This window comes from Podarcis muralis, chromosome 5, assembly GCF_964188315.1.
Source record: "Podarcis muralis chromosome 5, rPodMur119.hap1.1, whole genome shotgun sequence".
Taxonomy (NCBI): domain Eukaryota; kingdom Metazoa; phylum Chordata; class Lepidosauria; order Squamata; family Lacertidae; genus Podarcis; species Podarcis muralis.
In genome coordinates, this window is record NC_135659.1 from 16,890,997 (window position 1) to 16,918,919 (window position 27,923).

Here is a 27,923-nt window from a genome sequence, read left to right on the forward strand (position 1 = left end):
TACCACACTCTGACGCACAGACCTAGTCCGGGAACAGCGCCAGAGTGTGTTCTTGGAGTTGGTGACCTCTTGCTCCAAGATAAGAGTATAGGAACAGGAATACCCTTTTATGGTCAGAAGTACAGGAAGGAAAACCCTTTTATGGTTAAGAGTACCAGAGCAGGAACATCTGTGATGTCAACTTGTGTGTACAAGCTGACGTGGCTGGATTCCTGGGGAAGGGGGAAGAGGGTGCCTGGAGGATATATATACTGCATGAAATTTCTCATTTCTTTGGACTTGCTGTGGACTGACCATGCAAGTGCCTTTCTGCTGCTCCGGAGAGCAGAAATAAAGAACTCTTTCTCTGAACCAACTCTCGGTGTCATTTGACTAAAAAATGAGCAACGCAGAGCCCACCAATCGGTAAAGTCTAATAAGGCTACAAGGGCACTTAGTAGCACCCATAGAGGAGATGATGAGGATGATGAATGAGAAAGTGGGAGGGAAGGAAGGGGTTGATCTCTCTCTGTAAAGATTGAAATAAAAAAGGCCTATAAGAAACTTTTCCTTGTCTTTATACTTTCCTAGGCAACCAGTTGGGAGCTGCTGACAGCATCCTGTCAACTAGAAATATTGGTCATGGGTATTTTAATGTCTCCCAAGCCATATTTTGCAATGCATTCAGCCTTCTTTTTAGAGACTCACATCTTATTTCATACTCTCATCGTTCCACTCAAAGTTGTACACGCAGGGGAGGTCTGCAATCACAAAGTTTGTTCCTATCTACTACCAAACATAGAATCTCCATGTTTATGTGGAAGGCACACTAAGTGCTGAGAGCTATGTCTTCAGTATAATCACTGTGATGTTAACATATATGAGAGAGTGCTGGAGGGGAAATAGTTAACTAGGTTGCACAGACAGGACCCAGGGGGGTGGAGTCAGTGGGACTATAAAACCAGTTCTGGGAGGAGTTCATTGGGAGTTGTTGGTGGGTAGTTGGTGGGTTTTAGTGGGTTGGCTGGTTGGGAAAGGCAGTTGGTAACAGAGAGACAGCTAGGGCAGTGGGTTCTTGAGTGTGGGGCGGTAGAAGAGATAGAGAGAGGAAAATAAGACTAAGAAAGTAAAAAGCAACAATGTTTGGAATGCCATAAAAGTTTTGTTTGTGTCTGAAATAAAATACACTCTTCTTTATTAATTGAGAAGCTGACTTGAGACTGAAGTGATTTTACCAGGGAGGACCTGGTTGGTGGCAGCGGATTAGTGGTATATGGGTCAACAGTCCGTGAGACGACCGGGGGCTCTGTACAAACACCACAATCACATACAACAAAGTCACCCACCAATACACTAAATATTGTGCTATTGTCCCTCCCATATTCGCTATGAGGTTTCACATTTCTTCATCCATACCTCCTTACTGCCACCCATTTCAATCCTCAGCTACTTTCACATATCTGAGCAAGAATCTCCCTCTCTTTCTCTTTACCCCAAATGTTCTGCTCTGCATAACTTTCCATCTCTCCATTTCTCCTCTAATCTTCTCAGTTCTTATGACGAGGCCTCCGGTAATGAAAATACTGAACAAAATAATTTTGAAAGTATCTCTTGGAATTTGCCCGTTATTTCCCATAGCTCAAGACTTATGTTTCCCATAAACCCCTTAATCATGTGATGTCACCAAAAACAACAACAATAACACATTTACAACAGTTTCCAGGGGCTCGTGAAGCTTCCAGAGTATGCAGCAACAAGAGACTAAAGGCCAAATAAGATGCTTGCTTAATTAGCATGCAGCTACATAATTGGGCTGGCCCTTTCATTAGACAAGCTGAAGCAGTTGCCTCAGACAACAGAGTCTCTCTTGTTTGCTGCCACCTACCTGCCACAGCTAGAAACCATTTCAAAATATAATTGGAAGCTTAAAGGTTGAATATAAAACCTTGCACTTCAAAGAAGTTTAAAGTAGGCACTCTCCCAGGACACCTTGCCCAGAATGCCTCTCACAGAGGAAGGGCTCACTTCCTCACAGTGGCAGAGTATGTTTTTATGGTGCCCAGGACATGTGCGAGTGTGTGCATGAGCTGGGGAAACAGGACGCAGGGTGCGGAGGGCAAATGGACCTCGCTGTGTGCAGGCCCAGCCCTTGCCACCAACACGACACCAGCCCTGAGCTGCTTTGCGAGGCTGGGATCTGGGGAGGGCGGCGTGAGAAGGATGCAACAAAACGAGGTGGAGAGTAGGGTGATGGAGGAAATAATGTCAGCGCCACAACTGTGTTAAAAAGGGCTAAACATTATTTACATGTAAGTGGAGGGATATGGGCATAGCTGCCAACGTTTCCCATTTTTTAAGGGAAATTCCCTTATTCCGAATAGCAAGAAAAGGGAAAAGTTGACAGCTATGGAAATGGGAGAAGAGGTGTGGGAGCGGCAGAGCTATCTGCCTCAGGTAGCACTTTTGTCTTGCCCCGGTCCAGGTTACATATCTTGTTTTTCTATAATTAAGTACAAGCTTGAGGGGGCTGATTCTTAATGGGAAGGTAAAGCACGGGAAGGCTTTCCTCTCCCACTGCAACCGGAATTACGTACCCACTACCATGGCTAGGAGCCTGGGGAGCGGGACAGTCCCTACTGATGTCTAATTTGATCCTAAGGCCATGCCAAATCAGATCAGATTGTGGAGAGTTTGGGATCCACCGAAAATGGATCCAGGATAAGCTAAGACATAAGACATCCAGCCCTGCCCAGAGTTTGCTGTGTCGCCACATCTGACTGCCAGTGAGTATAATCCACTCTGTGCACCATTGTTGCCCAAAATCCATTGCCATGACTGGGAATTTGCAGATGTGCGATAGCTGCTATGGCAAACAGAAGCATTCTCATGAAATTACAGGGTATTCATTGACACAGTTGAAATACTTTAAATGTTCCACACCTGAGTCTTCGAACTCGCTATTGTAAGTATTCCAGGTCTCGCTGATGCGAAGCAGGTTCTCTTCCATAGCTTGAATATCCATATATGGACAGTTGCATTCTGGGAATTTGGGCCCGCACTGACACCAACAGTCGTTGTCCTTGCAGATAAATTCCCCTTCTGAGTTGCAAGCAATATAGCTCAGAGCTGCCTGCACAAACCGCTCCTGCAAGTAGTCAGGAAGGATCAGCTGAAGACCTTGAGGGGGGAGGAGGAAGAAGAAGACAGAATCCATCTTACTAAATGGGATGGCATCCTCAAAGCTATTGACAACATCCTTTCTCTAATCAATATGGATATAAAGCAGTCTTTCAAAAGTATCTACAAAAATTATTAGTCCATGCATGCTGAATAATCATTTGTGACATACAGACAGGGCCAGATTTAGGTTTGATGAGGCCCTAAGCTACTGAAGGTAATGGGGCCCTTTATATGTCCAGCTGTCCTTTGTCAACAACAAATTGTCACTGTTTTTTGTGTGTTGAATATATGCTATATGGTAATTTATGGACCTAATGGGTATCTAAAGCCATTTGAACATAACAAAATATGTATTTTATCAAAGTAATTGTTGAACTGAAATACAATTAAGAAGAAGTAGTGAAATACAATTAAGAAGAAATGGCTGTTTTACTTTCTATGGGAAAGTGTGCCTTGGTTTTGGAAAGCTTTGTTTTGGAACAGGCTTCCGGAACGGATTAAGTTTGAGAACCAAGGTACCACCATATATAGAAATGAGCAAACCAGTGATATTTTAGGGAGCAGGCTAGCAGGTGGGACCCATTACTTACAGCAGTGTTTCCCAACCTTTTTTGGGCAAAGGCACACTTGTTTCATGAAAAAAATCTCGAGGCACACCACCATTACAGCCCCGTGACGTCAGCGCGCAGCGTCACGCCGGGAGGGACATGAATTGCTAGCAAATTACATAATCACCTCCTTGAGGGCTGGCTCATCTTCTCCGAAGGCAGAACCCCATTAATTAACAGCACAGACTCACACCATAGCCAAGACGAGGGGGGAAAACCTCAGTCATGCACAGTCATGCACATGTGGGGGCTAAATGAGGACGAAGACCGGGCAGAGAGCAGGGTTCAAATCACCCACCTGGCCAGGACAATCCCATGGTGCTCCCTTGGGCCACTCGCCTGACCCACCTCGCAGGGCTGTTGTTGCGAGGATAACACGGGGAGAACCACACGCGCCCCCGGGAGCTCCTTGGAGGAGAAAGCGGGCGATGAATGCAATGCACGAAATATATGAGAGGCGACCAGGTTTTGCAGGTGAGGGGCCCCCGCCAGCCTCCGCTTCCAACACCCGGCGCAACGACGCCGAAGTTTCCCCCCGGGCTCGGCTCGGGGAGCAGCGCTGCTCCCCCCCAGCTCCCCTTCGCCCTCCCGGCTCTCTCTGCCGCCCACTGGGGACCCCCCTCACCTGCCAAGTCCGGAGCGCCGGTGGAAGTTGCATGCATGCATGCAGGGCGCCGCGTTGCCATTGCATTGCACTGCACTCCATGCAACGCCTGCACGCATGCATTGCCTTGCACGCCCGCCAAGGGGTCTCCCCGCGGTCCGATGCGTCCCCTCCGGCGCGGATGCAGCATTGCAAAAATAAAAAACCCCCGACGCAGCCCTACCTGGGGGGCAGCCTCCGCCTCTGCCGCTCCGCCTCCGCGGGGATCCCCGGGCTCCATCCTGCCGCCCGATCTCGGGGGGGAGCAGGCAGGCTGCGCGGGGTCTGCGCGGAAGAGCCCCTGCCCGCCCGGCCGCCGCCGCTGCGCTCATTCCATGGCCAGGAGAAGAGCGCTTCAAACAAAACGCCCGGCCCGCCAGGCCACGCTGGGAAACGTAGTTTGCGCACCCCGCGCGGGCGCAGAGCCCAAGGGCGAGGGGACTACGGATCCCGGCAGCCCCCGCGCCGGGGACGGAGGGGGAGAGGCCGGGTGCAGGGATGGAGGGACGGGTGGGCGAGCGAGTGAGTGAGTGGCAGCCACCAAGCCTTGGCCGAGAGCCAGGAAGGGCCTCCCCGGAGGAGGAGGAGGAGGAGGGAGGCGCAGAGCGGGAGGGAGGGAGGGAACCCCAGGGGTCATCTAGTGACGGCGCCCCAATCGAAAATTTGACTTTAAAAAAAAAAAATCTTTCAATTTTTTTAATTTTCCCCGCGGCACACCAGGCAACATCTCGCGGCACACTAGTGTGCCGCGGAACAGTGGTTGGGAAACACTGACTTACATCACAGGAGCCTATGAAACACAAAACACTGTTGCTGTATGTAGGTTTTATTTTATTTGTTTTTTATCTTATATTTTGGAAAAGTATATCCAGTTTTGTTTTCCTTTAAAAAAATTTGGGGCCCCCAAGGGAGTGGGGCCCTAAGCTATAGCTCGTTTAGCTTATATGTAAATCTGGCACTGCATACGAATAACCTGATGGTGAGGGGGAAACTGGCTGTATGGAGGTGACCCTGAACTGCCACAGGTAACCAGGCAGGTGAGCCAATGAAATCTTAAGAAAAGCAGCTCTATTAATATGCAAGAAATGTTTAAGAGCAGTGCGCTATTGCCCATGTATCTAACATTCAATATGCTTTTATTCTCCTTTTCAAAGAGACACTTTTGAAATCAACAAAGCTTGTCTGCCAAGACGGGGAATGCCAGGTTGACTTAACTTTATGTATTTCTTAAATCAATGAAAGAGTCATGTTTCAGGTCACAATAACCTGAACTGTACCCACTTTGTTTTATTGATCTAGCAACTATAGCCCTATGCCCACATTACTCAGGTATGGGGCAATCCCATGTTCACTGGGGAGCCAGTGAATGCTATGTTCACACTTCCAGCCATTCCTTGGCCATTACACCCCCTTTCTTCAAAACCATGTGTTCCACACAGTTGTATGTAACAGAACTCCAAAGCATACGCTCATGCTTGCATCTAAGGGCTTTGTGCCAACAGAAACCCTGCACAAATGGGAATCCCAATCACTCAAGAGCCCTTGCATTTGAGCAGGAATTCACAGCTCAGAATCAGTTTGCAGACATTGCTGAACACAGTGCAAAATTATCAAAGGAAGGGGGTGCAATATTGGGGGCGGGGCTGAAAGCAAGGCCCGACTCCCCAGGAAACATGGCATTGCCCTACACAAAAGTAATGCAGGATTACATTTCAGCATGTGCAAAAACACTTGTTCAGGATGAAATGAAGGTGTGCAAAGAGCCCTTTGTTATCCTACGGCCCTTGTTTCTAGCTTGCTTCCACTTTAGATTAACCCCTTGGTTATGTCAGATGAAGATCACACACACATATATATGATCAGCATGGGAGCTGCTTCCCCCTGCTACAATGTCACAAGATTGAGGAATATGTAGAAATAGCACTAAATATGACAATGAGTGAATGTTGTTGATAATGGCAGTGACTAAAAGGTAAAGGTAAAGGGACCCCTGACCATTAGTTCCAGTTGTGACCGACTCTGGGGTTGCGGCGCTCATCTCGCTTTATTGGCCGAAGGAGCTGGCGTTTGTCCGCAGACAGCTTCCGGGTCATGTGGCCAGCATGACCAAGCCGCTTCTGGCGAACCAGAGCAGCGCACAGAAACGCCGTTTACCTTCCCGCCGGAGTGGTACCTATTTATCTACTTGCACTTTGATGTGCTTTCGAACTGCTAGGTGGGCAGGAGCTGGGACCGAGCAATGGGAGCTCACCCCGTCGCAGGGATTTGAACCGCTGACCTTCTGATTGGCAAGTCCTAGGCTCTGTGGTTTAACCCACAGTGCCACTACAGCAACCCAAATATGTGGATAGGGCATTCTGCTTCCTGTGGGATGTTGATAGTATAGGAAAGACCCACACAACTGGTGGCATCTACACCAGTGTGAAATATTTACATGTATACATGTGTTTCACAAATCAATCCAGGTAACTGTTGTTGTTGTTTTTATCAGACAGAAGATTAGCTGGAGTGCTTTCCCTTTGTGAAAACGATAAAAAATGAAGGAGAGTTTAGAACTGGCTTTGTGCTATCTGGAATTGCTGAGCCTAGGTCTCTCTGCTTTGCTGTGTTTTGACGCATGGACCTTTGCACCAGGATTACTCTCTTGATCACAGCAGTCAAGAAACATTTGCAGGCAGCAATGCACAGGAAGCAATGCAAACTAAATAGGGAAGAAATCAATTCAATCAAGGATTGAATTTGGCGTGTCTTGTGTTGAGTAGAAATATTAGCAGGTATCATCCTTCCAGCTCATCACATCTGGTCCTTTCTAATATAATGCAGGTGTTTACAAATGAATGGGAGCCAAATTCTTTGAGCCAGTTCCATCCAAGTACTTGGCCTTTAAGCTGCTTTAGTTCCATTCGGTTATATCTGTTGTCTCCCTCTTCATCTAGGTTGTAGGGTTAATGGGGCTTAGGGTGGAGGAGGAAGGCAATGGCACCCCTATGCCCTATATGTATTTTCCATTGAATGCAATCCCTTTTCTCTGGGTCTCCTTATGATATTCAAAGTATATGGTGTTGTCCTCCTGGGATGATACCACTTCAAGAGGGAGGATCACAAAAAAAAAACCCAACCCCTAGAAGTGGAAGGCCAGCAAGCTATTATTATTTCGTTTGTTTATTTACTTAGCACTTCAAAACTTAATATTAAATCCCTAAGAGATATGCACAAAATAACATAAAAACATAACAACAAAATAATGTAACAAAAATAACATAAAAACTAACAATACATGAGTATACCAAAAAGAAGAAAACAACGTTATATAATCTGGAAGAGGTAAAATCAGGAATTTGGGGGAAAACAAAGTCTGATCTTATGGATCAGGAAAGTCTTCACAAGACATGTAATGAAATTTTTTTAAAAGTCCAAAAACCACATGGCTCCTGTTCATAACAAAACCACAGCTGGGGCTGTGCTCCTCTCTCTCTCTCAACTTCACTTGCCATCTATCTTTATATGTAAAGGTATTTTGTGTGTGGGGGGGGGGAGCATTGTAAACTTGGGACTGTGTGTTACCCTTTACTCACCAAGGCAACATTGACTATGAAATGGTTTTAAAAGGCAGTTCTGTGTGCCGCGATTTTTCTGTAGGAATCCAACAGCATGTATCAAAACAGGTCTGTGATTGATGTAACAACCAATTTCCTAAGCATTTTACTGACAAATATTATGTCGAGCGCAGGGAGAGCAGCTTCCGAACGGCAAATAATTTCCATAAACACAGTGGAGATATGAGCCCCAATGAAAATGACAGGATCATCTATCAAACTGTTATATGCCCCAAAATATCAGGCATACAATGTGATATTCAAGATAGGCTGTCCTATTATGTGAGAAGTGGAAGGGGAGGGTGGATATTGAGCTTATACGTCAATTCAGTGGGAAGATAATTCTCACTGCCTGCCCCAAGAGCCAAAATGTGTTATTTTCAGGCAGCCCACATTCCAAACCAGCAAAGGTTTCAGCACCAGGAACAGCTCCATTTGGATGATGGTGGCAGAGGCTGCTTTCAGGAGAAAGTCTTACACCGTCAAAAGCTTTCACAGAAGGAGCCCAAGCAGATGTGAAATTTTGTGGGAAGCTAAAAGAATTTCAAGAAGCTTAGCACAAATTATCTGAGTTTTACAAATCATCTCTGTAGCTGTAACCAGCAACCAAGGAAGAACGTACTGAAAAAGAGAAGGCAAACAACCAGAACCTTTGTTTCACATTTCCCATTGCTATTTTCTTCCCGTGATCCTATAAGTGTTTTAGCTTGATCTGTGTCTGTTTCCCCTTCCTTGAGATTATATGGGTATTTTAGCTTGATGGTAGCTGGTAGCACAAGGATGAGTATCTCTATCACCTACAGGTGAGCACAAAATCATTTAGCTCACTATTAAGTGGTTGACTTGCCAGCAATTGCCACTGACAACAGAATCATAGAACTGTAGAGTTGGAAGAGACCCTGAGGATCATCTGGTCTAACCCCCTGCAATGCAGCTGTCCCATATGGGGATCAAACCTGCAACCTTGGCGTTATCAGCACCGTGCTCTAGCCAACTGAGCTATCCTAGCTCTAGGATTATATACTCTGATGAAACCTCTAGGTGGGGACAAGGAAACTACCCCACTGTTCAAAGGAGATTAAATAGATAGGTAGAGAGATAGATAGATGATAGATAGATAGATAGAAGATAGATAGATAGATAGAAGATAGATAGATAGATGATAGATAGATAGATGATAGATAGATAGATAGATAGATAGATAGATAGATAGATAGATGATAGATAGATAGATGATAGATAGATAGATAGATAGATAGATAGATAGATGATAGATAGATAGATGATAGATAGATAGATGATAGATAGATAGATAGATAGATAGATAGATAGATGATAGATAGATGATAGATAGATAGATAGATAGATAGATAGACAGATGATAGATAGATGATAGATGATAGATAGATGATAGATAGATGATAGATAGATGATGATAGATAGATAGATAGATAGATAGATAGATAGATAGATAGATAGATAGATAGATGATAGATAGATAGATGATAGATAGATAGATAGAGGATAGATAGCTATATCAGTTGCCCTTCCACTTTTGCTCTTGGCCCTGTCCACACCAACATGTGGCCCTCAGAAGGTTGCTGGTAAAGGAATGTTGCCTTTGGGATCCCCAAACTTGATCGACACCTGCTCTAACCCAAGGAGTTCCACAAGTTTCACAGGCCTGGCTTTTCCAATGTGGCAAAAAACACACATAAACACATATTCACTCTCCACTCACTGGTTTAAGATCAATGGAATATATTGCTCAGGAAGAAGTTTTCAAAAAATAAAATAAAATGACAAATATCCCTATAAACATCTTCCTACAAGAAATTAACAAAATTCCACCCACGTACCTTGCAACTGAATCTTATTTTCCGGACTCTGTACCAGAACAGAACTGACAGAATCTAGGTTGTCATAGTTACTGCAGCCAAGAGGACCAGTCCGGGTTTCTGTTACCTAGTGAGTAAGGGAATGGAAAACCATTTGCTGTATTATACAGAACAAGCTAAGTTTCCTTTTAAAAACACCTAGCACAGTGCAGCAATAGAATTAATTTTCATATATACAAGCGGTGTGACATTTTTACCTGGATAGATGCTTCTTTTAAGCAGCCCCTTTCACAGACAGCAGCCTTATTTGCCGTATCAGATCACCGTGTTTTACAGAGATGAAATTAAATTGTAATTTTAGCAAAATCTTGGGAATTGCATTTTTGTAAGGGCTGTGTGAAAACCTACCCCCTCCCCAAACCCTCCAGATGATATTCAGGGGTGGTGTAACAGGGGATAATTTCATTACATATTTGCTGGGGGCTGGGGCGTAGAATTCAACAGTCTGGTTGAAAGAATGGCCTCAGAAAACTACTCAACTACCCTTCTGAGATTTTTCAACTTGGTTAATACAGTATGAAAACATATTATTGGTTCCAATTGGTGGGTAAAGGAAGCAATGGGCTAAGAGGGGAGGAGTAGAAGAACTTGGGGCAGACTATATCTAAGCCAACATTTCTTGAATAGCTGAGTTGGTTAGAGCATGGTGCTGATAACACCAAGGTTGCAGGTTCAATCCCTGTAAGGAACAGCTACAGTTTCCAGGAATCTTTAGGGGGAGCCATAATGGTTAAAGTAGTAAAAATGTACTTTAAATGAATGATGTGGATGCAACCAGTATTTGGCCTAGGACATTTAGAAGGTTTCAGGGCTCAGTGGGGATTTGAACCCTGGTCTCCCAGTCCAAGATCAACACTCTAATCACTACACCACACTGGCTCAGTATATTGAACAATAATAAAACTAAATCCACAGTTATATTCCAGTTTTTTCATACTACTCACAGGCAACAAAACAGGCAAAGTCACTTCGCTGAATATTTGGGTTGGGTGAAATTCTCCAGTTCAGGAGGAGTTTGGTGTGTGTGTGTGTGTGTGTGTGTGTGTGTGTGTATGGTGTGTGATTTATCTGATTTTTTTCATGAGAAATTTTTACTTACTTCTGAATTATTGTGTTTCATACTTTTTCAACATTTGAGGTTTTACTTTGAAATTTATAAATATTTTAAACAACATGAACAAAGTAAAGCAACCAAAGCTCAGCATTTATTTATTTATTTTTAAAACCATTTAATTTCAGTGGGGAATGTTTTAAGCATGTATAAAAACTTTACACTGAAATCAATGGGACTTCCAATTGTTCAGTTTGGGCTGGATTATACCATTGAATTTTAAATCTGCAAGATTTAACATAATCTACAAATGTTAAATATACAAATTTAAACGGGCTGGATTCAGATTTGCTTAATTGGTCTTAGTTCCCACAAAAATCAATGGGACTTAAATTAAGCCACAACTAACTTGTCCTGCTGATTCCTAATATACATACATTCAGATGGTTTGCAGTATAATCCTACACATGTCGGCTCAGAAGTAACTCCTACTAAATTCAGAGGCACAATCTCAAAAGACACAAGGGGCCAGTTGTGGAAATGGTTGCATGTTTAAAGTTGATCCCCTGTATCCCTTCATTTTACTATCTAAGTCTTAAGAATGTATTAAATCCATATTTTGATGTAATCATGAAACCCATACAAATAAAGACCAACCTCAGTTCTTGGCAATGATATTAATCAGTGACTGCTACAGTGGCCTGAAACCTGGGAAGTTTACCATAGACAAATGACTCCAGTTCAATTTTTTTACCCTCCCTTACCCATTATGGTCAATAGGGTGTCCCATGAGATGCAATGCAATTTCATTTGATACCAATAACAGCTTTAGAATTGCTAATTACTGAAATGGTTGAGTATACCACAAAGCCTAAGAGTTTGGTCAATGTGAAAATCTGTTTCCAGTATGACTTTTCCCCTTGACAAAACTACAAAACGAATGTTTGTGTATTTCAAAACAGAATTTGCATCCCCTGGTGAATCTATTACTGTAAGACCTATGGTTTAAATTTTGAGAACTGTCTTTATTATAACATTTCTTATCTTGAAACCAGTAATAGAGTTTCAGCTGTGTGTGCTTGGACAGTAGTTTAAGTAATACAGAATTATTCTTGCTATATCTAGGCATGAAATTCAAGTTTTGGGTACAAAATGTGTTCATTTATTGCTTTTGAGAGTCTCTGCAGAAACCAAAGAACACCCTTACACAACGTTCAACATCAAATCAATATTTCAGATTGTGCAAGTTAAGCATTATAAAGCACTTTGTACAATTAAATGTCTGATGAAATCACTGCCAAACGCAAACAAATTCTGATCCACACATTTGTTTCTGCAAACTTTCATGCTGTGAAAACCGGTCTTAAGAATCCCAGCTTGAATTATCTTGAATGTTCATTGACAACCTAAGCAGGAGACACTGTAATATATGCAATGAGTCAGAGGGAGTTTTCCTGAGATGCAATGTCCACCTAAAAAGAAAGGAATTTCATTTTTCCCAGATAGAGTCGAATATGGGAAGGAAAACTAATGTCTAGTGTCCAACCTTACCTCCCTGCATGTTTCTCTTTTTGATTGTCCTGGAAGTTCCAAAATGCAAAACAAAGCAATGCAAAAAACCAAAAACTACTTAGAAGAAGCATGGCAAAATTGGCACTACAAACAGGTGCTTGCGATAGATGGTTTTTCAAGCATTCTACCTTCAGGGCACTATCTCAATTTGCATACTGAGGAATGCCCAGAAATTTGCCCTGGAACCACAACACGTTGCAAAGAATTCTGAGCACAGCAGAGAGGGGGGGGGAAAGTACTTTACTTCTTTCATGTGTTTCTTCTCATTTGTCATTGCAGAACCCCAAGTAAGCTTTGGAAGAATGCCAGGGTTTCCTTAACACACCTTGAAAATCACTGCACTAGATAAACCAACCCTGTGACAATATGTGTTAGACAATAGTTATACTGTACTGCCCACTTAAGCAGAAGTAATCATCTTCTGCAAATATAAGGCTAGATTTTCGGCGTCTGGGCATGCGCAGAAGCGATTTCTGGTGTTGCGCTGCACCAGTCTGGCCCACAGACGATTTCCGTGGGAGTGATCCAGCTGGTAAACCTTGCCGACCCCTGTCCTATAGCATGGCTGTGAGATTGGTAGTATTTACTTTAGTTTTTAACTAACCACAGTTGTCATAATATCCAAACCAGTAAGTGTGGTGAGTTTTAATTATGGTTTATATTTGAATGAGCCAGGATTAGAAATCACAGTTGGCTTGCTTGGGCAAACCATGATTAAAACTAACCACAATCTATCCTAGTTCAGACATAACTACAAACCGTAGTTGACAATGAGAAAAAATGTCCATGGCTGATGGGGGGGGGGCAGGATTCTACAAATCGAAAACTTATTCATGTAGCATTAAAGCATAGTTTATTATGTCCAAACATGATGTCTGATTTTACTTGTACATCTTACGCCACAATCAATCTACTAGACTTTAAGGTGCTACAAAAGTATCTGTTGAGTTATCCCCAGCTGCCTGTTGCAAATAAGCATTACAAATCAAAACCAAAATAGAATTTAAAAGCAAAACTGGAGTGCAGCAGAATTTGGTTGCTAAGGACCTCCTACTGTCAGCTGGAGAAAAGCAGCAGTTGTGGTCAGACTTTATGAGGTGTATTTATCGCCAATGGGTAATGTGGTCTGGTTATTGGATATTTGCAATGGCCTTAGGGATTGGTTGCAGATATGAGCAGTTTGGCAGTGAGTTTGCGGAGAGGGGCTGACTCAGGTGGTGGATAAGGCATTGGGTTGGATCCCTAGTCAGGGATGTGTGGGAGCCCCACCTCCACTCCAAGGAATCAGGGGATTCCATTAAAGGGATCCAGAGGGAGATCTTTGATCTGGATGCCAAGATGGGTGCCTGATTGGTCAAATCACTCCGAAAATGGTGACCTCGGAAGGGTAGCCTTGATTTGATGTATGTCATAGGGTGATCTTTAACCTTGGTTAACCCTGCCAATAATCATCCAGCAGACAGGCTCGTTGGTACAGGACACACACCCAATGCCTGCACCAAAACCAGCTAACATCTGTTATCAATGCACTAGTGGCCTGTTTATTCCCAGAAATGGTTGTCCTGTGTTTATTGCAACTTCCCAAGCCCTTACCCCTGGCCTATGGCTTCACTGCATCTGGATTTGCAATGGTCTACTTTGACAAAGTAAACGGCATTTCCGTGCACTGCTCTGGTTTCACCAGAAGCGGCTTAGTCATGCTGGCCACATGACCCAGAAATACTGTCTGCGGACAAACGCCGGCTCCCTTGGCCAGTAAAGCGAGATGAGCACCGTAACCCCAGAGTCGTTCGCGACTGGACTTAACGGTCAGGGGTCCTTTACCTTTACCTTTTTACTTTGACAAAGTAGGTCTATTCCAATTTACAACTACCTCTTGCAGCAAAAAAAAACCCCATATGAACAGCTTAGTTGGATCAGACCAAAGAGGAGTCTAAAACAGTGCTCAGTTTCCAACAGAGAGTGGACAGTCAAATAGATGTCTCTAAGAACAGAGGTGCTCAACATTTTTGTTCTCCAGCTTTGCAACTTCCCAGAGGCCTTTGCCTGACCACTACTAGAAAAGTAACTGGATCTTTGCTCTGACCCAGTCCTTAGGATTTCTCCCTTTTTCAAGAGTCATCTACTTTTAATGCACCATGAACACATAATGTTGTTTCATAATGAGGATTTATGTGCTCATGTTTATTCTTCCCATTCATTCTCATTACAGCTTGAAACTTCTCAGGTAACCAAATAAGGGAAGGGTGGTAATTAGCCTAATCATTACATGTTCTGCTTTTGCATATTCAGATTCATCCTTCATTCAGATAGGCCATTCAAGGCAATTGAATATAAGTACCGATTGCCATTAACTCATTAGGTCCCAGATTAGGGAAGATGACACTGTATTTGGGTTAAAAAAGTTGCATGTGTGTGATATGTGTGTGATGAGGGCCAAAAGGACTCTCACTTACATACCAACTTTGCGGCACAATCTACCCATAAGTGAGAATTTGCAAAAGCATGTCTGTACTCAAGACACTAATGACCAATCTGCTCCACTTTTTGTTATTTCAGGCTTAATATGCTGTAATGAGAGTGAATGGGGAAAATGTATAAACACGACCACGCATATTGTACAACAGAAGTGTCCAAATCCAGGCTGGCCCTACTGTTAGGGAGTGTCTAATAGCTGTCTTAGGCAGCAGATGTTGAGGGACAGTGAAGACCTGTGCCCCCATATTCTATCTTCTAAGCTACCCTGTTGCTTTCAGGTTTAGTGCATGATACTGAAGACAGATTCAACAGCCAATCTTAACTTCTTTTGTATATGGAATTTGTGTGTGTTGTCCTTTGCCTCAGGCAGCAAAATATCTTGGGACAGTCCTGGTCTAAATGAACAATCCCTCATGCACGGAAGGGTGGAACAGGGTCATGTGATCAACTACACACTCAGTGATCATGAGAAGGAGTAAGGGGTGTAAGAAGGAAGTGACCTATTTGCATTCTGACTTATTTGTCACAATCAGCACTGTTTCCATTGCGCTGCAGAGTGTGGCTTCTGCCAAATACTATTTATTTGGCTTGTTGTCTGCTTTTTGCTGTAAGCTATGCAGGTAGATGAGGGACATGGGTGGCGCTGTGGGTTAAACCACAGAGCCTAGGACTTGCTGATCAGAAGGTTGGTGGTTCGAATCCCCATGACGGGGTGAGCTCCTGTTGTTCGGTCCCTGCTCCTGCCAACCTAGCAGTTCGAAAGCGTCAAAGTGCAAGTAGATAAATAGGTACCGCTCTGACGGGAAGGTAAACGGTGTTTCCGTGTGCTGCTGTGGTTCACATGACTCGGAAGCTGTCTGCGGACAAATGCTGGCTCCCTCGGCCTATAGAGCGAGATGAGCGCGCAACCCCAGAGTCGGTCATGACTGGACCTAATGGTCAGGGGTCCCTTTACCCTTTACCTTTATGAAAGGAGCAATGAAATGGCCCCTCTGCATTCTGGGAGGCGAAGGCGCTTCAAGGTTTAATGCAGCATTGAGGCATGGGCTTAATAAAGCACAAAGCTGGCCAGGCTAGGCCTGAGACTGGGAAGGAGCTAGGGAACATGGTCCCCTACACTCCCAGTCCTGATATTCCAGACAGTAGAATTGGAAAAGGCACCGAGAGCACAGCAAAAATAATAATAATGCAAAGCCTCAATTTTCCTGCCAAACAATCAAAAGCAAACTTGCTTAATATCCTATCTCCTGTACAGCACCCCCTCAGTGCCAATAACAAAAGAAGCATAAAGCAGGCTGATGTGAGACAGGCGAGCGAGTCCCAAGTGAGCTGTTTCCAAAGATTATCACAGCACAGGTTGTCTTGGGCAGCAGGGTTTTCAATTCCCAGAAATAAAGCTCTTAACGTTTGGCATTAATGAGGAAATGCCGACAGTTTCCACTAAGTTAAAGCTCAGAACCACAGTGATAATGACCCGATTATATGTGCAGTAAGTAATTGCCTCTCAGCCATGTGGCAAGACTGAATTTTTGTGATATCAGCGGGCAATATTGCCCTTGGAGATATTGGTTTTTATTTTTCTAGTTTTGCCGTTTTCTCGCCCCACGGTAGTCATTAAATGTGCAGCAAAGATGGTATGCCTGCATATTTCTGCAGACCCTCCTGTTACTAGTAGCTTCGCAAACATCTTGAAGTCCATCAGCTTTCTTCTTCTTCTCCTTTCGCAAGCTCAATGACAGCTGTGCCTTAGGAGACTTTCTTTAATGCCCTCAGTGTGCCTCTGCCCTATTTCTGTCATAAGATGTAATATTTCATGCTTGATCTGCAGTTGTTTGCTTCCATCATATTCTGGCACATTGACACAAAACTGGGTAGTAACCTTACCTCGGCTGGGTCACACCAGTGGCACCAGAATTCACCTCTTGGAGGGAGGGAGGGAAAGAGAAAGGGAACGGGAAGAAGGAAAAAAATGGACAGAATTCTACATAGAATGAGAGAACAAAACTAGACAGATTCAATAGAGGGAGACAATAAAATTAACAAATAGAGAAAATAAGTGATAAAAATAGTAAAACATAACTAAAATGGTAACAGTGCTAGTAAAATAAAACAACCACAACTACCTAGGAAAGGACAATGCAAATGGAGTGGTGGTTCCCTCTATACTCATATATATATATTACAAATTAGAAAACATACATATTTACAACAAAAGAAAAAGAAGATACATATAACCAAGGAAAAATATTAGAGAATATTTTGTCTCTTTTCATATTTACAGGTATTTATACCTCTCCTCTATAAAATGCTATTCACAATAAAGGAGTGAAATGAAAGATAAGGTATCAGAAAAAAGGAAAAAAAAGAACAAAGAAAAAATAAAGAAGTAAAAGAAAAAGATCATAGGTGAAATTTTTTTAAAGTAGATAAGTACTCACTATACATAGCCGTTTCCCATCCATATTTATATTCAATTGTATAATTTCATCTTGTCCTTATCTACCTTAAATAAAGTGTTGTTTGTTTTGTTTTTTTTAAAAAAAGACTTCCACCGTTTGCCTCACGCGTTTTTAATAATCCGTCCGTTAGAGGTTCCCTCTATATTCTATGGGGCAAAGGAAACTTGCTGTCCTTTGAGCCCTAGACCTCAATCTCTAACCTCCATTTCTCCCTTGCAAGTGCTTGCATCTGGGGAAACACTGGTGGGGGCAAAAAGTTCCCTGCCATCTTTGACAGTGCACCGTAGATGTGCAGTGCCACAGAGAGGCCCTCCCCTCCACACAGAGACCTATTGTCATAATGTTGGGCATTTCACAAATTCAGAAAAATAGATGAGATGAAATCTGGCATAATGGCGCATCCAACCCGACCCCCGTTTACTTGGAAGTAAGCCCTGTGGGAAATGGTGGAACTTGCTTCCAACTTGTTGTTGTTTAGTCGTTTAGTTGTGTCCGACTCTTCGTGACCCCATGGACCAGAGCACGCCAGGCACTTCTGTCTTCCACTGCCTCCCGCAGTTTGGTCAAACTCATGCTGGTAGCTTCTATAACACTGTCCAACCATCTCGTCCTCTGTCGTCCCCTTCTCCTTGTGCCCTCCATCTTTCCCAACATCAGGGTCTTTTCCAGGGAGTCTTCTCTTCTCATGAGGTGGCCAAAGTATTGGAGCCTCAGCTTCACAATCTGTCCTTCCAGTGAGCACTCAGGGCTGATTTCCTTCAGAATGGATAGGTTTGATCTTCTTGCAGTCCATGGGACTCTCAAGAGTGTCCTCCACCACCATAATTCAAAAGCATCAATTCTTCAGCGATCAGCCTTCTTTATGGTCCAGCTCTTAAATATGCTTAAAACCAGGTTGTCAATAGCTAAGCAGCATTTTCATTTTGCAATGATACCCCTGTTTCATTCTCAAAGGTGTGTCAAAAGTAAATAATTGATCCTTGTTTTACAGGCAGCCTCCAGTATTCAGTCTCTGTCAGGGCTGGTTCAGAGGCAGGTCAGCACCCAAGATGCAGAGACAAACAGAAAAAGTTAGCTCTTCACTCATTCAAGAAAAGAGCATACCAGGCAGTAATGCCTACAATCAGGACTGGCCCCTGCGAAACAGTTGCCAGGACTAAAGGTCTTTGCCTCCTTCTTCCCCCTAAATTTCCTCCCCATCCGGATGTCTCCCAAGCAGCCTTAAACTATGTCAGGGAGGGACCACCTGTGCTCTTTGTTCTGCCACACAAAGCTCTTCATGACCCTGGAGACAAGCGGGAAGGGGAGCTTACTACAACACGAAAGGCAAGCTCCATGGATGCTTCTACAGCCTCTGTCCCCTCCTTCTCTGCTTCATGTCCTGAGTCTGCACTGCTTTCTGCATCTGGTTCTTCTTTCTCGCTCAAGCCTGTTCCTTCTTCAACATCCAACCATTCTGCCCCTCCCCTCCCATCACCCTCTGACCTGTCCTCAGTGTCCCTGGGCTCTGAGCCTTCCTCCTTTGAGGCACCCCTAGGGGGTTCCCCGGCTGCTGCCTCCCAGTGGTCCTCTTCATCAAGCCAGTCCCTGACAGTCTCTTTTCATGTCTCCCCTGGTACTCACTGCTCTTCCAGTAGTGTCATTGCCCATTTTGGCAGAGCTGCCTTTCTTTGAACACTGTCTCATTAACCTGTGTGAAAGTGAACTCACTTTGTGATGGCTACATTACAGCTGAGCCATAATTTAATAACTTATCCTTTTGCTTCTTCTTGTCTGTTCAGCCAAGAAGGACATGTCTGACTGCTTTCATTTCAGAAACCACTCAACCTTTAGCCTTAAAGTTGTCCTTCTATCTGTGACCTTTCATCATATATCATATATCAATTTCTCTTGAGATCCCTCATATACTAACTGGAAAAGCCAGCAAAGTGGACTGATAATTTTGTGTTATGCCAAACGTTGCTTATTCAAATATCCTTGATACTGCCTTTTTTGGATAGGAATAGAAATGTTTGCTTTTAAACATGCTTCAGTAAACGTGACTCAAAATGAAGGACAATGCTAATTCTGTATTATGTATGTATAGCACTTTCAATATGGTATAAATAATTTTGGGACAGTTCTCCTGTATCCCTGCCTTCTTCACGACAACTTAATCAACATTTTTGCCTAGTGCTTTGCTTCTCTTTGAAGACCTGTGCAAAACCACTGCCACTCACTGAAACTCATTTTCCTTTTAAGAATGCTAAATATTATTGCGGTGTACAGGCAAATATTGTAAGATTAAGAGTGCAATCCTTCCCGCAGTAAAACACAGATAAAACAAACTGGCCTTGCGACGTAGGTAAGTAATGAAAAGTCACTTTGTTGTGATTTCTTGTAATGCTCTGCTGAAGTCTATCACCCAATTTATCAAAAGTTTACTTCTCCTGTGGAAGAGGCTTCTATAATTTGACCTGGCCTCTTTTTCAGGGCACTTTAGAATTTTGATTTTTTTTAAAAAAAACCAAACACATTTTCTTTAGAATTTTCAGTGGGTGCAGGGCTGAGTTTACCTTATCAGTGTCAGGAAGCCATGGGTGGGGTGCATATTTTCCTTTCCATTAAACTTTTCTCCAGCTCTTTGCAGCCTCCCCAGGTGCCTGCACTTCCTGATCTGGAAAAGGCCCATAGGGGAAACTGATGTCTTCCCATGAGTTTTAATTAAAACAATGGAAACATGGGAGATTGGCTACAGAGAATATTATGTCAGTACTACTGTAGATTTCATTTTGAAGGGAAGTCCTTGCTTTTATCTTTTTTAAAAAAATGCACCCTGATTTCTTTAAAAGTAAAAGGACTGCACTTAAAAGAAAAACAATGAAAATATGTAAGGTGCACAGTAGGCAGTCTCCCAAACTTCCCATTGTTACAAGAAAGCCCAGCTGAGGATAATATGGCATTTGCAAGCAATGTGGGCACCCAGGAAGGCTGCCGAGGTCAGACCACTGGGGAAAGGGTTTGTAGAATGGAAGAAAGGACACATACAAACAAACACCTTGAAAATGAATGCAAAAATCCCTGCAGCCCACCTGTGGTAAGCCTACTGACATTTCTTCTCTCTGTTAATAATTTTCTGGTGCAATTGCTTGTCTCGTAAATTGATGGGAAATGGTTACAAAAGGCACAGGAGAAACCTTCAGCACAGCACTTTTTTTTTAACATCTCAAAAATGGAGATGCAAATCAGATTTCTGTTTATTTCGGTCCTGTTGCCAGACCATGAGGAGAAGTGATCAATTTCCAGAAGCATGTCTGATTCCGAAAAGCAGCAGCCACACATCTTTCTCACCCCACCTTAAATCATAACACATCACAAATAAAAAGAATATGAGTTGATGCTATCTCGCCTTGAGTTTCCCCACACCTGTAAGCAGCTCAGCGAACTGGAGCTGTTTGGAACATTCAAAGTATATCAGATATTTTCAAGCCAAACCCCCCATTGCATTGCAGATGTGCTTGTTTTGAACCACAGGCCCAAGAGAAGGCTTGAATGTGGTAACTGGGATTCTGTAATTTCAGTCAAACATCAATTAGTCATCAGATGATGTAATTCAAAAGGGTATTACATTACACTGGATAATAAAACACATTTGTTGATGCTGTTTAAGGGGGGATGACTTGAAAAAAACTAATCATTCTAAGGTACTGGCAGGAGGAGCTAACCTTTTGTGGCGTGGGGGGAGCACAGGCGGGACAGAAAAGGTAGGAGGGACTTCAGATTAATTAAACCAACTCCCTCCCCATATCTACTATGTTCAGCTCATTCTGCCCTGGTAAAGTATGAGAGAATTTGGTTTCTTTGGTGGGCAGAATGAGCTACAATCAGGAGAAACAACACAATATACATGATTTGGTACAACAAAAATAAAATGTGTGCACTTGTAAATTCTCTAATATATTTGAAATCAATTGAACACACGTCTGTCAATCTTTGAAAGTCCGAAGAAGTATAATAAGTCTATGGACTTTCATCATCCCTGACTGGTGACCATATTGTCTAGTATTGATGGAAATTGAAAAACAACCAGCAATTTGCAAGCTCCCCACCTTTGCTCTAGAAAATGCATGAGGTAGTACTGGTTCAAGGAGAACAAAGGGGGAGAGATGCAAAAGGATTAACAAAGGATAAGACTATCCTGTTAGGCTTAGCACAGAGAGAAGAGAAGTAAAAGTGGGGGTCTTGATTAGATCAGTCAACAAGCAATTTTGCAAGAGGATGGCTTTGAGCTATTATTAACCAATCATCATTCAAAATAGTCCACTGGTAAAACTGGTTTCTGACCAGAGGTTGCAACTCTGCTTGTTTCTTCTTCTTCCTCCTCCTCCTCCTCCTCCTCCTCCTCCTCTTCAGAAGAATATCAGAAGAAAAGTGATTCTTTAGCTTCAGTATATCAGAGGTGAAATGGTAATACAAATTCCTACATATCCAGGCTAGTGGAATTCTGCTCTGAGAACAAAGGTTACTGAATAGATCAATGGCAATTGAATCGCATTCACAGTTCAATTGACTTTGCCCAGAGAAACAATGACTTACAGCGCAGGCACTTTTAAGGATGATGTAGCAAGAAAATCCATTTTATTATGGAATTAATTGAAATGTCTCATGAAAAAAATGTTATGAAATGTTGTCTATGACACTGTTACTATTCACCTGATGGCCAAGGGATAGGATATTTGGCTAAAAATCATGGTCAAATAGCACCAATTATAAGGAATAACAATGACAATAGGCATTGGGTTTATCCCTCATTCCTTAGCTGTGTATTTATTTATTGAGAGAAAATAATATCTATGATCTGACAGTGGTTTGATCCTCAGCATTCAAGCCTAGCAAAACTATTGAGATGTAGTGGCACTGAGTCTGAGCTGCAAATCAAGAAGCCTCAAGTTCAAATTCTGCCTGTGCTATGATCTAGAGATGCTTTCAAATGTATTTCCAGGTTCTCTATTTCTGAATTACCTAATCTTATCTCTGAAGCAAAACTTATGCAAATCCTGCATTGTCCCATTTTTGTTTCCAAGTTGGGTACAGAACACACTATGTGTGTTTGATGAAAGTTACTGGAGTCTTTGTAGAACTTCTCAAGTACCTGCTGTCCATTAGTCCAGTTAATAAAGATGCCATCAACATATTTCAGGTGGACAAGATGATTTGGAGAGCAGGAGCTAAGAAAGCATTGTTCCCAGTCAGACATGGAGATGTCGGCATACTCACAAGATCAGGGATTCATTCACCTGCTCATCTTCCAGTGTGGCATATTCCAACATCTGCCAGCAGTGCCCTTTTATATTCTACATAGGTACAGGTAAAAGGTAAAGGACCCCAGGATGGTTAAGTCAAGTGAAAGGCGGCTTTGTGGTTACAGCACTCATCTCGCTTTCAGGCCAAGGGAGCTGGCGTTTGTCATGTGGTCATGTGGCCAGCATGACTAAACCACTTCTGCAACACCGTGACGGAAACCAGAGTGCATGGAAATGCCGTTATCTTCCCGTGACAGTGGTACCTATTTATCTACTTGCACTGGCGTGCTTTCGAACTGCTAGGTTGGCAGGAGCTGGGACAGAGTGCCGGGATTCAAACCCCCAACCTTCTGATCGGCAAGCCCAAGTAGCTCAGTGGTTTGGACCACAACACCACCCGCATCCCTATACTTTACCTTACCTGTATTCTACATAACTAGCTAGCCTCTACACACACACACACACACACACACACACACACACACACACACACCAGTCCTTAATCCCAATATATTCTTTCATCATGTTTTCATTGGAGGAAATGAAGCAAAGGAACAATAAAAATGAATGGAAGAGATTCATCTCCACTATGCATTCATTAGGTTGTTTAGGCAAGTCACTATCTCACCACCCCCCACAATGCTTCAGTACAGTGGACGCTCGGGTTGTGAATGTGATCCGTGTGGGAGCGTTCACAATCTGCAGCGCCACGTCTGCGCACACGCAGTTTGTGATTCAGTGCATGCGCAAAGCACGATTAAGTGTGTCTGCGCATGTGCGAGGGCCGAAAATGTGCTACCTGAAGTGTCTGCAACCCAAGATATGACTGCACAGGTAAGGTGTGTGGCAAATTTTGAGTGCTGACTGGATGCATATGAAAGTATAGCCATGGATGTGTAAGCTAACTACAGGTTCCACACAAGGCTCTTATCTCCAAACTAGAGATGCAAATGTGCAAATGTTGATTATTTTTTTCTGTATTCAAGAGCAGCCATGCTCTGCTTCTACAGAGAAATGTTGCAAATAAAGCAAAATTTTTCAAGCATTATTTCAAAACCTCAGAAAGAAAAGCGGCGAGTTACTGTAGAGCGTGCTGTTGTGATCCTCTGGCACAACTAAGTCCATTGCAATCTGTAGGCTGACTGTGTCATATGATTGTGCTGCAAGTCAGTTGCACAGGATGGGAAAGGAGACACAATTTTTTGGTCCTCTGACCCAGCGCCAAAGAGCAGGAGCAAGCCAGAGCAAGCCAGTCGACCTTTTGACAGGGTGAATCGATGAGATATATGAAACCAATCAGCTTTGAGATGGAGATCTAGGATAAGCAGCAGCAATCTGCTCAGCACTTGGATGGGAATAATGGAAAACATTAAGTAATAGCAAGTCTGTCAACACTTTGGGCAGGAAGCCATTCACGCTTATAGCCGGGCTGCAAACTAACCAATCAGAAAGCACTGCTCTTGTGAATGTTACACATTCATTTTTACAGATAAGCACCTCAAACATGGAATGCCAATTTCCAGCAAGGCAGAAATATCCCCATTTCCAAGCTACTGCCCTTCTCCTGATCCCCTACCTTGCAGATTTGCATGGTATTAATATAAATCAGTTATGTTGCGTGGAAATGATTGGAAGGGTAGAAAAGGAGGTTTCTCAGTAGCCTGTGGGCTAGGGAGGGAAAAGGAAGAAAACCCTGGCTAAATAGTTAATCATTTGTCTAAAAAATAAAATAAAATAGCAATTAAGTCATTTTTCAATAATCCCAAAGCAGCCACCCCAGTCTTTTCCCTCTGCCAATGCTCTGCCAGAAAAGCATTCTCCAACTGCAAAACCCCAGATTAATTTTAACCAGTATATCAATATAGGATTTGGAATCTTTTAAAAGCTGCAAAGCCTCCAAATTATTAGAAGGGCATTTAGTTTCCTTTTCAGATCCATAGGGCTTACAATTACACGGTGACTGAGGATGTAAATTATGATGTTTGAATTAATGTGCTTTATTTATTCCTTTCACCCAGCACCGAGAGATCAATATAGCTTCAAATGTCAGATTTCAGCTGGAGAATTTTACTCAGCATAAATTCCTCATAAACAGGCTAACATATAAAGGCTAGAGAAGGGAGGGGAGAAGCAAACACAGCTCTAAACAGATTAATTTCACTGTTATCTGCAATATCTGAGTCACTGCTTATTGTTACAAATTAAGACCAGCGTCAAAAAGTTAAGTTGAGAAAATGAGCGATGCTTTTTTCGGTATCCTCAAAGCTTATGAGGGGGGAAATGCAATTATACTCCCTCTGATGTCTGCATACAAAGCAGATAGTTGCGGAACTATGTATAGGTCTTCGTGAAAATTCTGGGCTTTAAGGAATCCATTACTTGAGTAATAGGGCATCAACATGGCATCCACCGAAACACATGTGCCCACAGAGTCCTCTTCTGGTGCCCACAGGGCCATGCCTCCTGTCTCTCTTGAAAGATGCCTTTTATTATAGTCAACAAAAAGCCTTTATCAGGCCCAACTGAGGGAGAGAGTGTGAGTGGTTGCAGAGTACATACAGATGTGTGCAAGATACCAACAACAGTTTGTGTATTTTGGAAATGTACCCATGGGCCAAAAAAGGTTGGTGGCTACTGATTTATGAACTCCTGAACTCCCTACACACACACACACACACACACACACACACACACACACGGCACCTAACTGTTAGCCTGCTCATGCCACAGTTTCCATGCTTTTGGGCCAGGAATGGGCAACTGAAAGCCCATGAAATAACAGAATAAAATATATATCTTCCTTTTTCATGGCAGAACAGCATGTTCCATGGCATTATATTGTCATCACAGCATCTGAAACAAGTATAACAATCTAAATATCTGGTATCGCCAACAGAAAATGAAGAAAGAAAGAAAGAAAGAAAGAAAGAAAGAAAGAAAGAAAGAAAGAAATGAAAGGAGTTAGACAGAAATGACTGGGATATATGAAATGTTTGGGGGCACATTACTTTCTTTGCAAAACATGGTTCTGCATGCAACCAAGTCTTCTTCTCCATCCCATGCCATAAGGATATCATTGGCTATGAATTATGATGGGATCAGAACCAGTAGACCTCAAAATACGGGGTGTTTGACTTTATATAGACATTGGGTTGGTCCTTGTAGGAAGAAGATACCTGATTGTATCTCATCCAGCATCCTCTGGTCTGATTCAGTAGGGAACTTCTTATGCATGCAAGGCACTACAGTGTGTAATTTTACAGAAGCCATCCCAGTTTCTGATTTTATCCCAGAATGTCCCATTTTTCCTTAGAATGTCCCTATTTACATCAGATAATTGTTGGAGGGTACAGAGTCATATGACCCCCAAGCCAAGGAGATAGGTAACTATACAACCTTTAGAAGACATCTGAAGGCAGTCCTGTATATGGAAGTTTTTAAAATGTTTTATTATGTTTTTTATATGTTGGAAGCCACCTAGAGTGGCTGGGGCAACCCAGTCAGATGGGCAGAGTATAAATTATTATTAGCATTATTGGATGCCCCTGTTTTCATTGGAGAAATGTTGGAGTGCATGCCTTTAAGAGTCCATTGATACACAAGGTTCCCTTGCTGCAGAAAACAGCAAGGATAATTGTGCTAAATGGACAGACATGAAGCATGCAAAGTTGAAATTTTTCTCAATACTCCCTTAAAACAAATAAACAGAAGGCCATGTCTGGCACAAAATACTATAGCTTAATCAAAAAGACAAAACAATGAGGTGTAGAGGTGCGAAAAAAAGAAGAAAAAGCCATTAGCAAAAGAAAAATATTCCCTATAACTGAAACATTTTCCTCTGCCTGAAAGCTTTCGCATTGGGCACAGAAGCCTAACAATGTTAGCTCTTTCATGTTTCCAACATGGCAGGTTGTCCGTTCTTGTAAATGAATGCATAAACTGAATATAGGCCTCAGGCTTCTGGCAAGTTGCTAGTGAAGCCCCTCAGGCACAATATCCATTGATTTTCAAAACAAATGCAACCACTTCAAAACAGAGCGATGCATACGTTGGAAGGCATAATAAGATATTTCAGGCAAGGTGGTTATGGCTACAGACTTCCTGTCACATGCACACATTGGGAAGGAAACGTCATACTGAGTGCAACATGCCATAGCCCACAACACATTTGTCGACAGTAAGGTAAAAGGTAAAGGTAAAGGACCCCTGGATAAAGGACCCCTGGATGGGGTTGTGGCGCTCATCTCACTTTCAGGCCAAAGGAGTTGGTACTTGTCCACAGACAGTTTTTGGTCATGTGGCCAGCATGACTAAACCGCTTCTGGCGCAACAGAACACCATGATGGAATCCAGAGTGCATGGAAACGCCGTTTACCTTCCCGCTGCAGGGGTACCTATTTATCTACCTGCACTGGCATCTTTTCATACTGCTAGGTTGGCAGGAATTAGGACAAAACAATGGGAGCTGACCCTTGTTGGCTATTTGCAGTTTAGTTGCGCTGCAGATAGTATGCTGGGAAGACCACGCATTACAAGGAACTCAAAAATACCTTTATCAAGGATTTAAAAACAAAAACTCCTTTTACACTAAATATATCAACAAGCATGACCCAACCACCAACCCATCCCCCAGGGTACTGAGAGAGCTAGGTGCTGCTCTTTATATACTATACCCAATTGCTGACACAGCTTAATTAACACAACTTAGCAGCACCTGCTATACTGTTCCACAGCTGTAAAACTGGGTCTCGTTATTTGGCCTGGCCCTTAAAGACATACACATCTTGTGGAACAATAATGAACCTTCACATTTAAAGAGACCATTCAACATCCCTGTCGTGGGGATTTGAACCGCTGACCTTCTGATCGGCAAGCCCAAGAGGCTCAGTGGTTTAGACTACAGCGCCACTTGGTATCAGAACTCGATGAGTAGTAAGCCTTAAACTGGCTATCTGAGGAATCTCAGCCAGTGATTCATTCTGCGCATCAGCACCAAACTTTGTCTAAATGATAAGCATTTAGAATGATGGACCCTGGGCACCCTTGCAGCAAGAGATGCTCACTTGAATGTCCACCTACTACTTTTGTAGGCTCCCAACATGATGCAACATCCTGATTTCCCATGAACCAGGGGCGATGGAGCTTGTATGTTTTTCCTGCACCCCCATCATGTATTA

General features: G+C 42.9%; 1 protein-coding gene across 2 annotated transcripts in view; it reads right to left on the bottom strand.

Moving 5' to 3' along the window:
• BRINP3 (BMP/retinoic acid inducible neural specific 3) overlaps positions 1–27,923 on the bottom strand; it is a 258,191-nt gene that overhangs the window by 68,385 nt on the left and 161,883 nt on the right. For both annotated transcript variants that reach the window (XM_028732515.2, XM_028732517.2), the window contains exons 5-6: positions 9,866–9,971; positions 2,920–3,156 (exon numbers count right to left, since the gene is read on the bottom strand). In XM_028732515.2, coding sequence (XP_028588348.1) covers positions 2,920–3,156; positions 9,866–9,971 — 343 coding nt within the window. The remainder of the gene's footprint in view (positions 1–2,919; positions 3,157–9,865; positions 9,972–27,923) is intronic.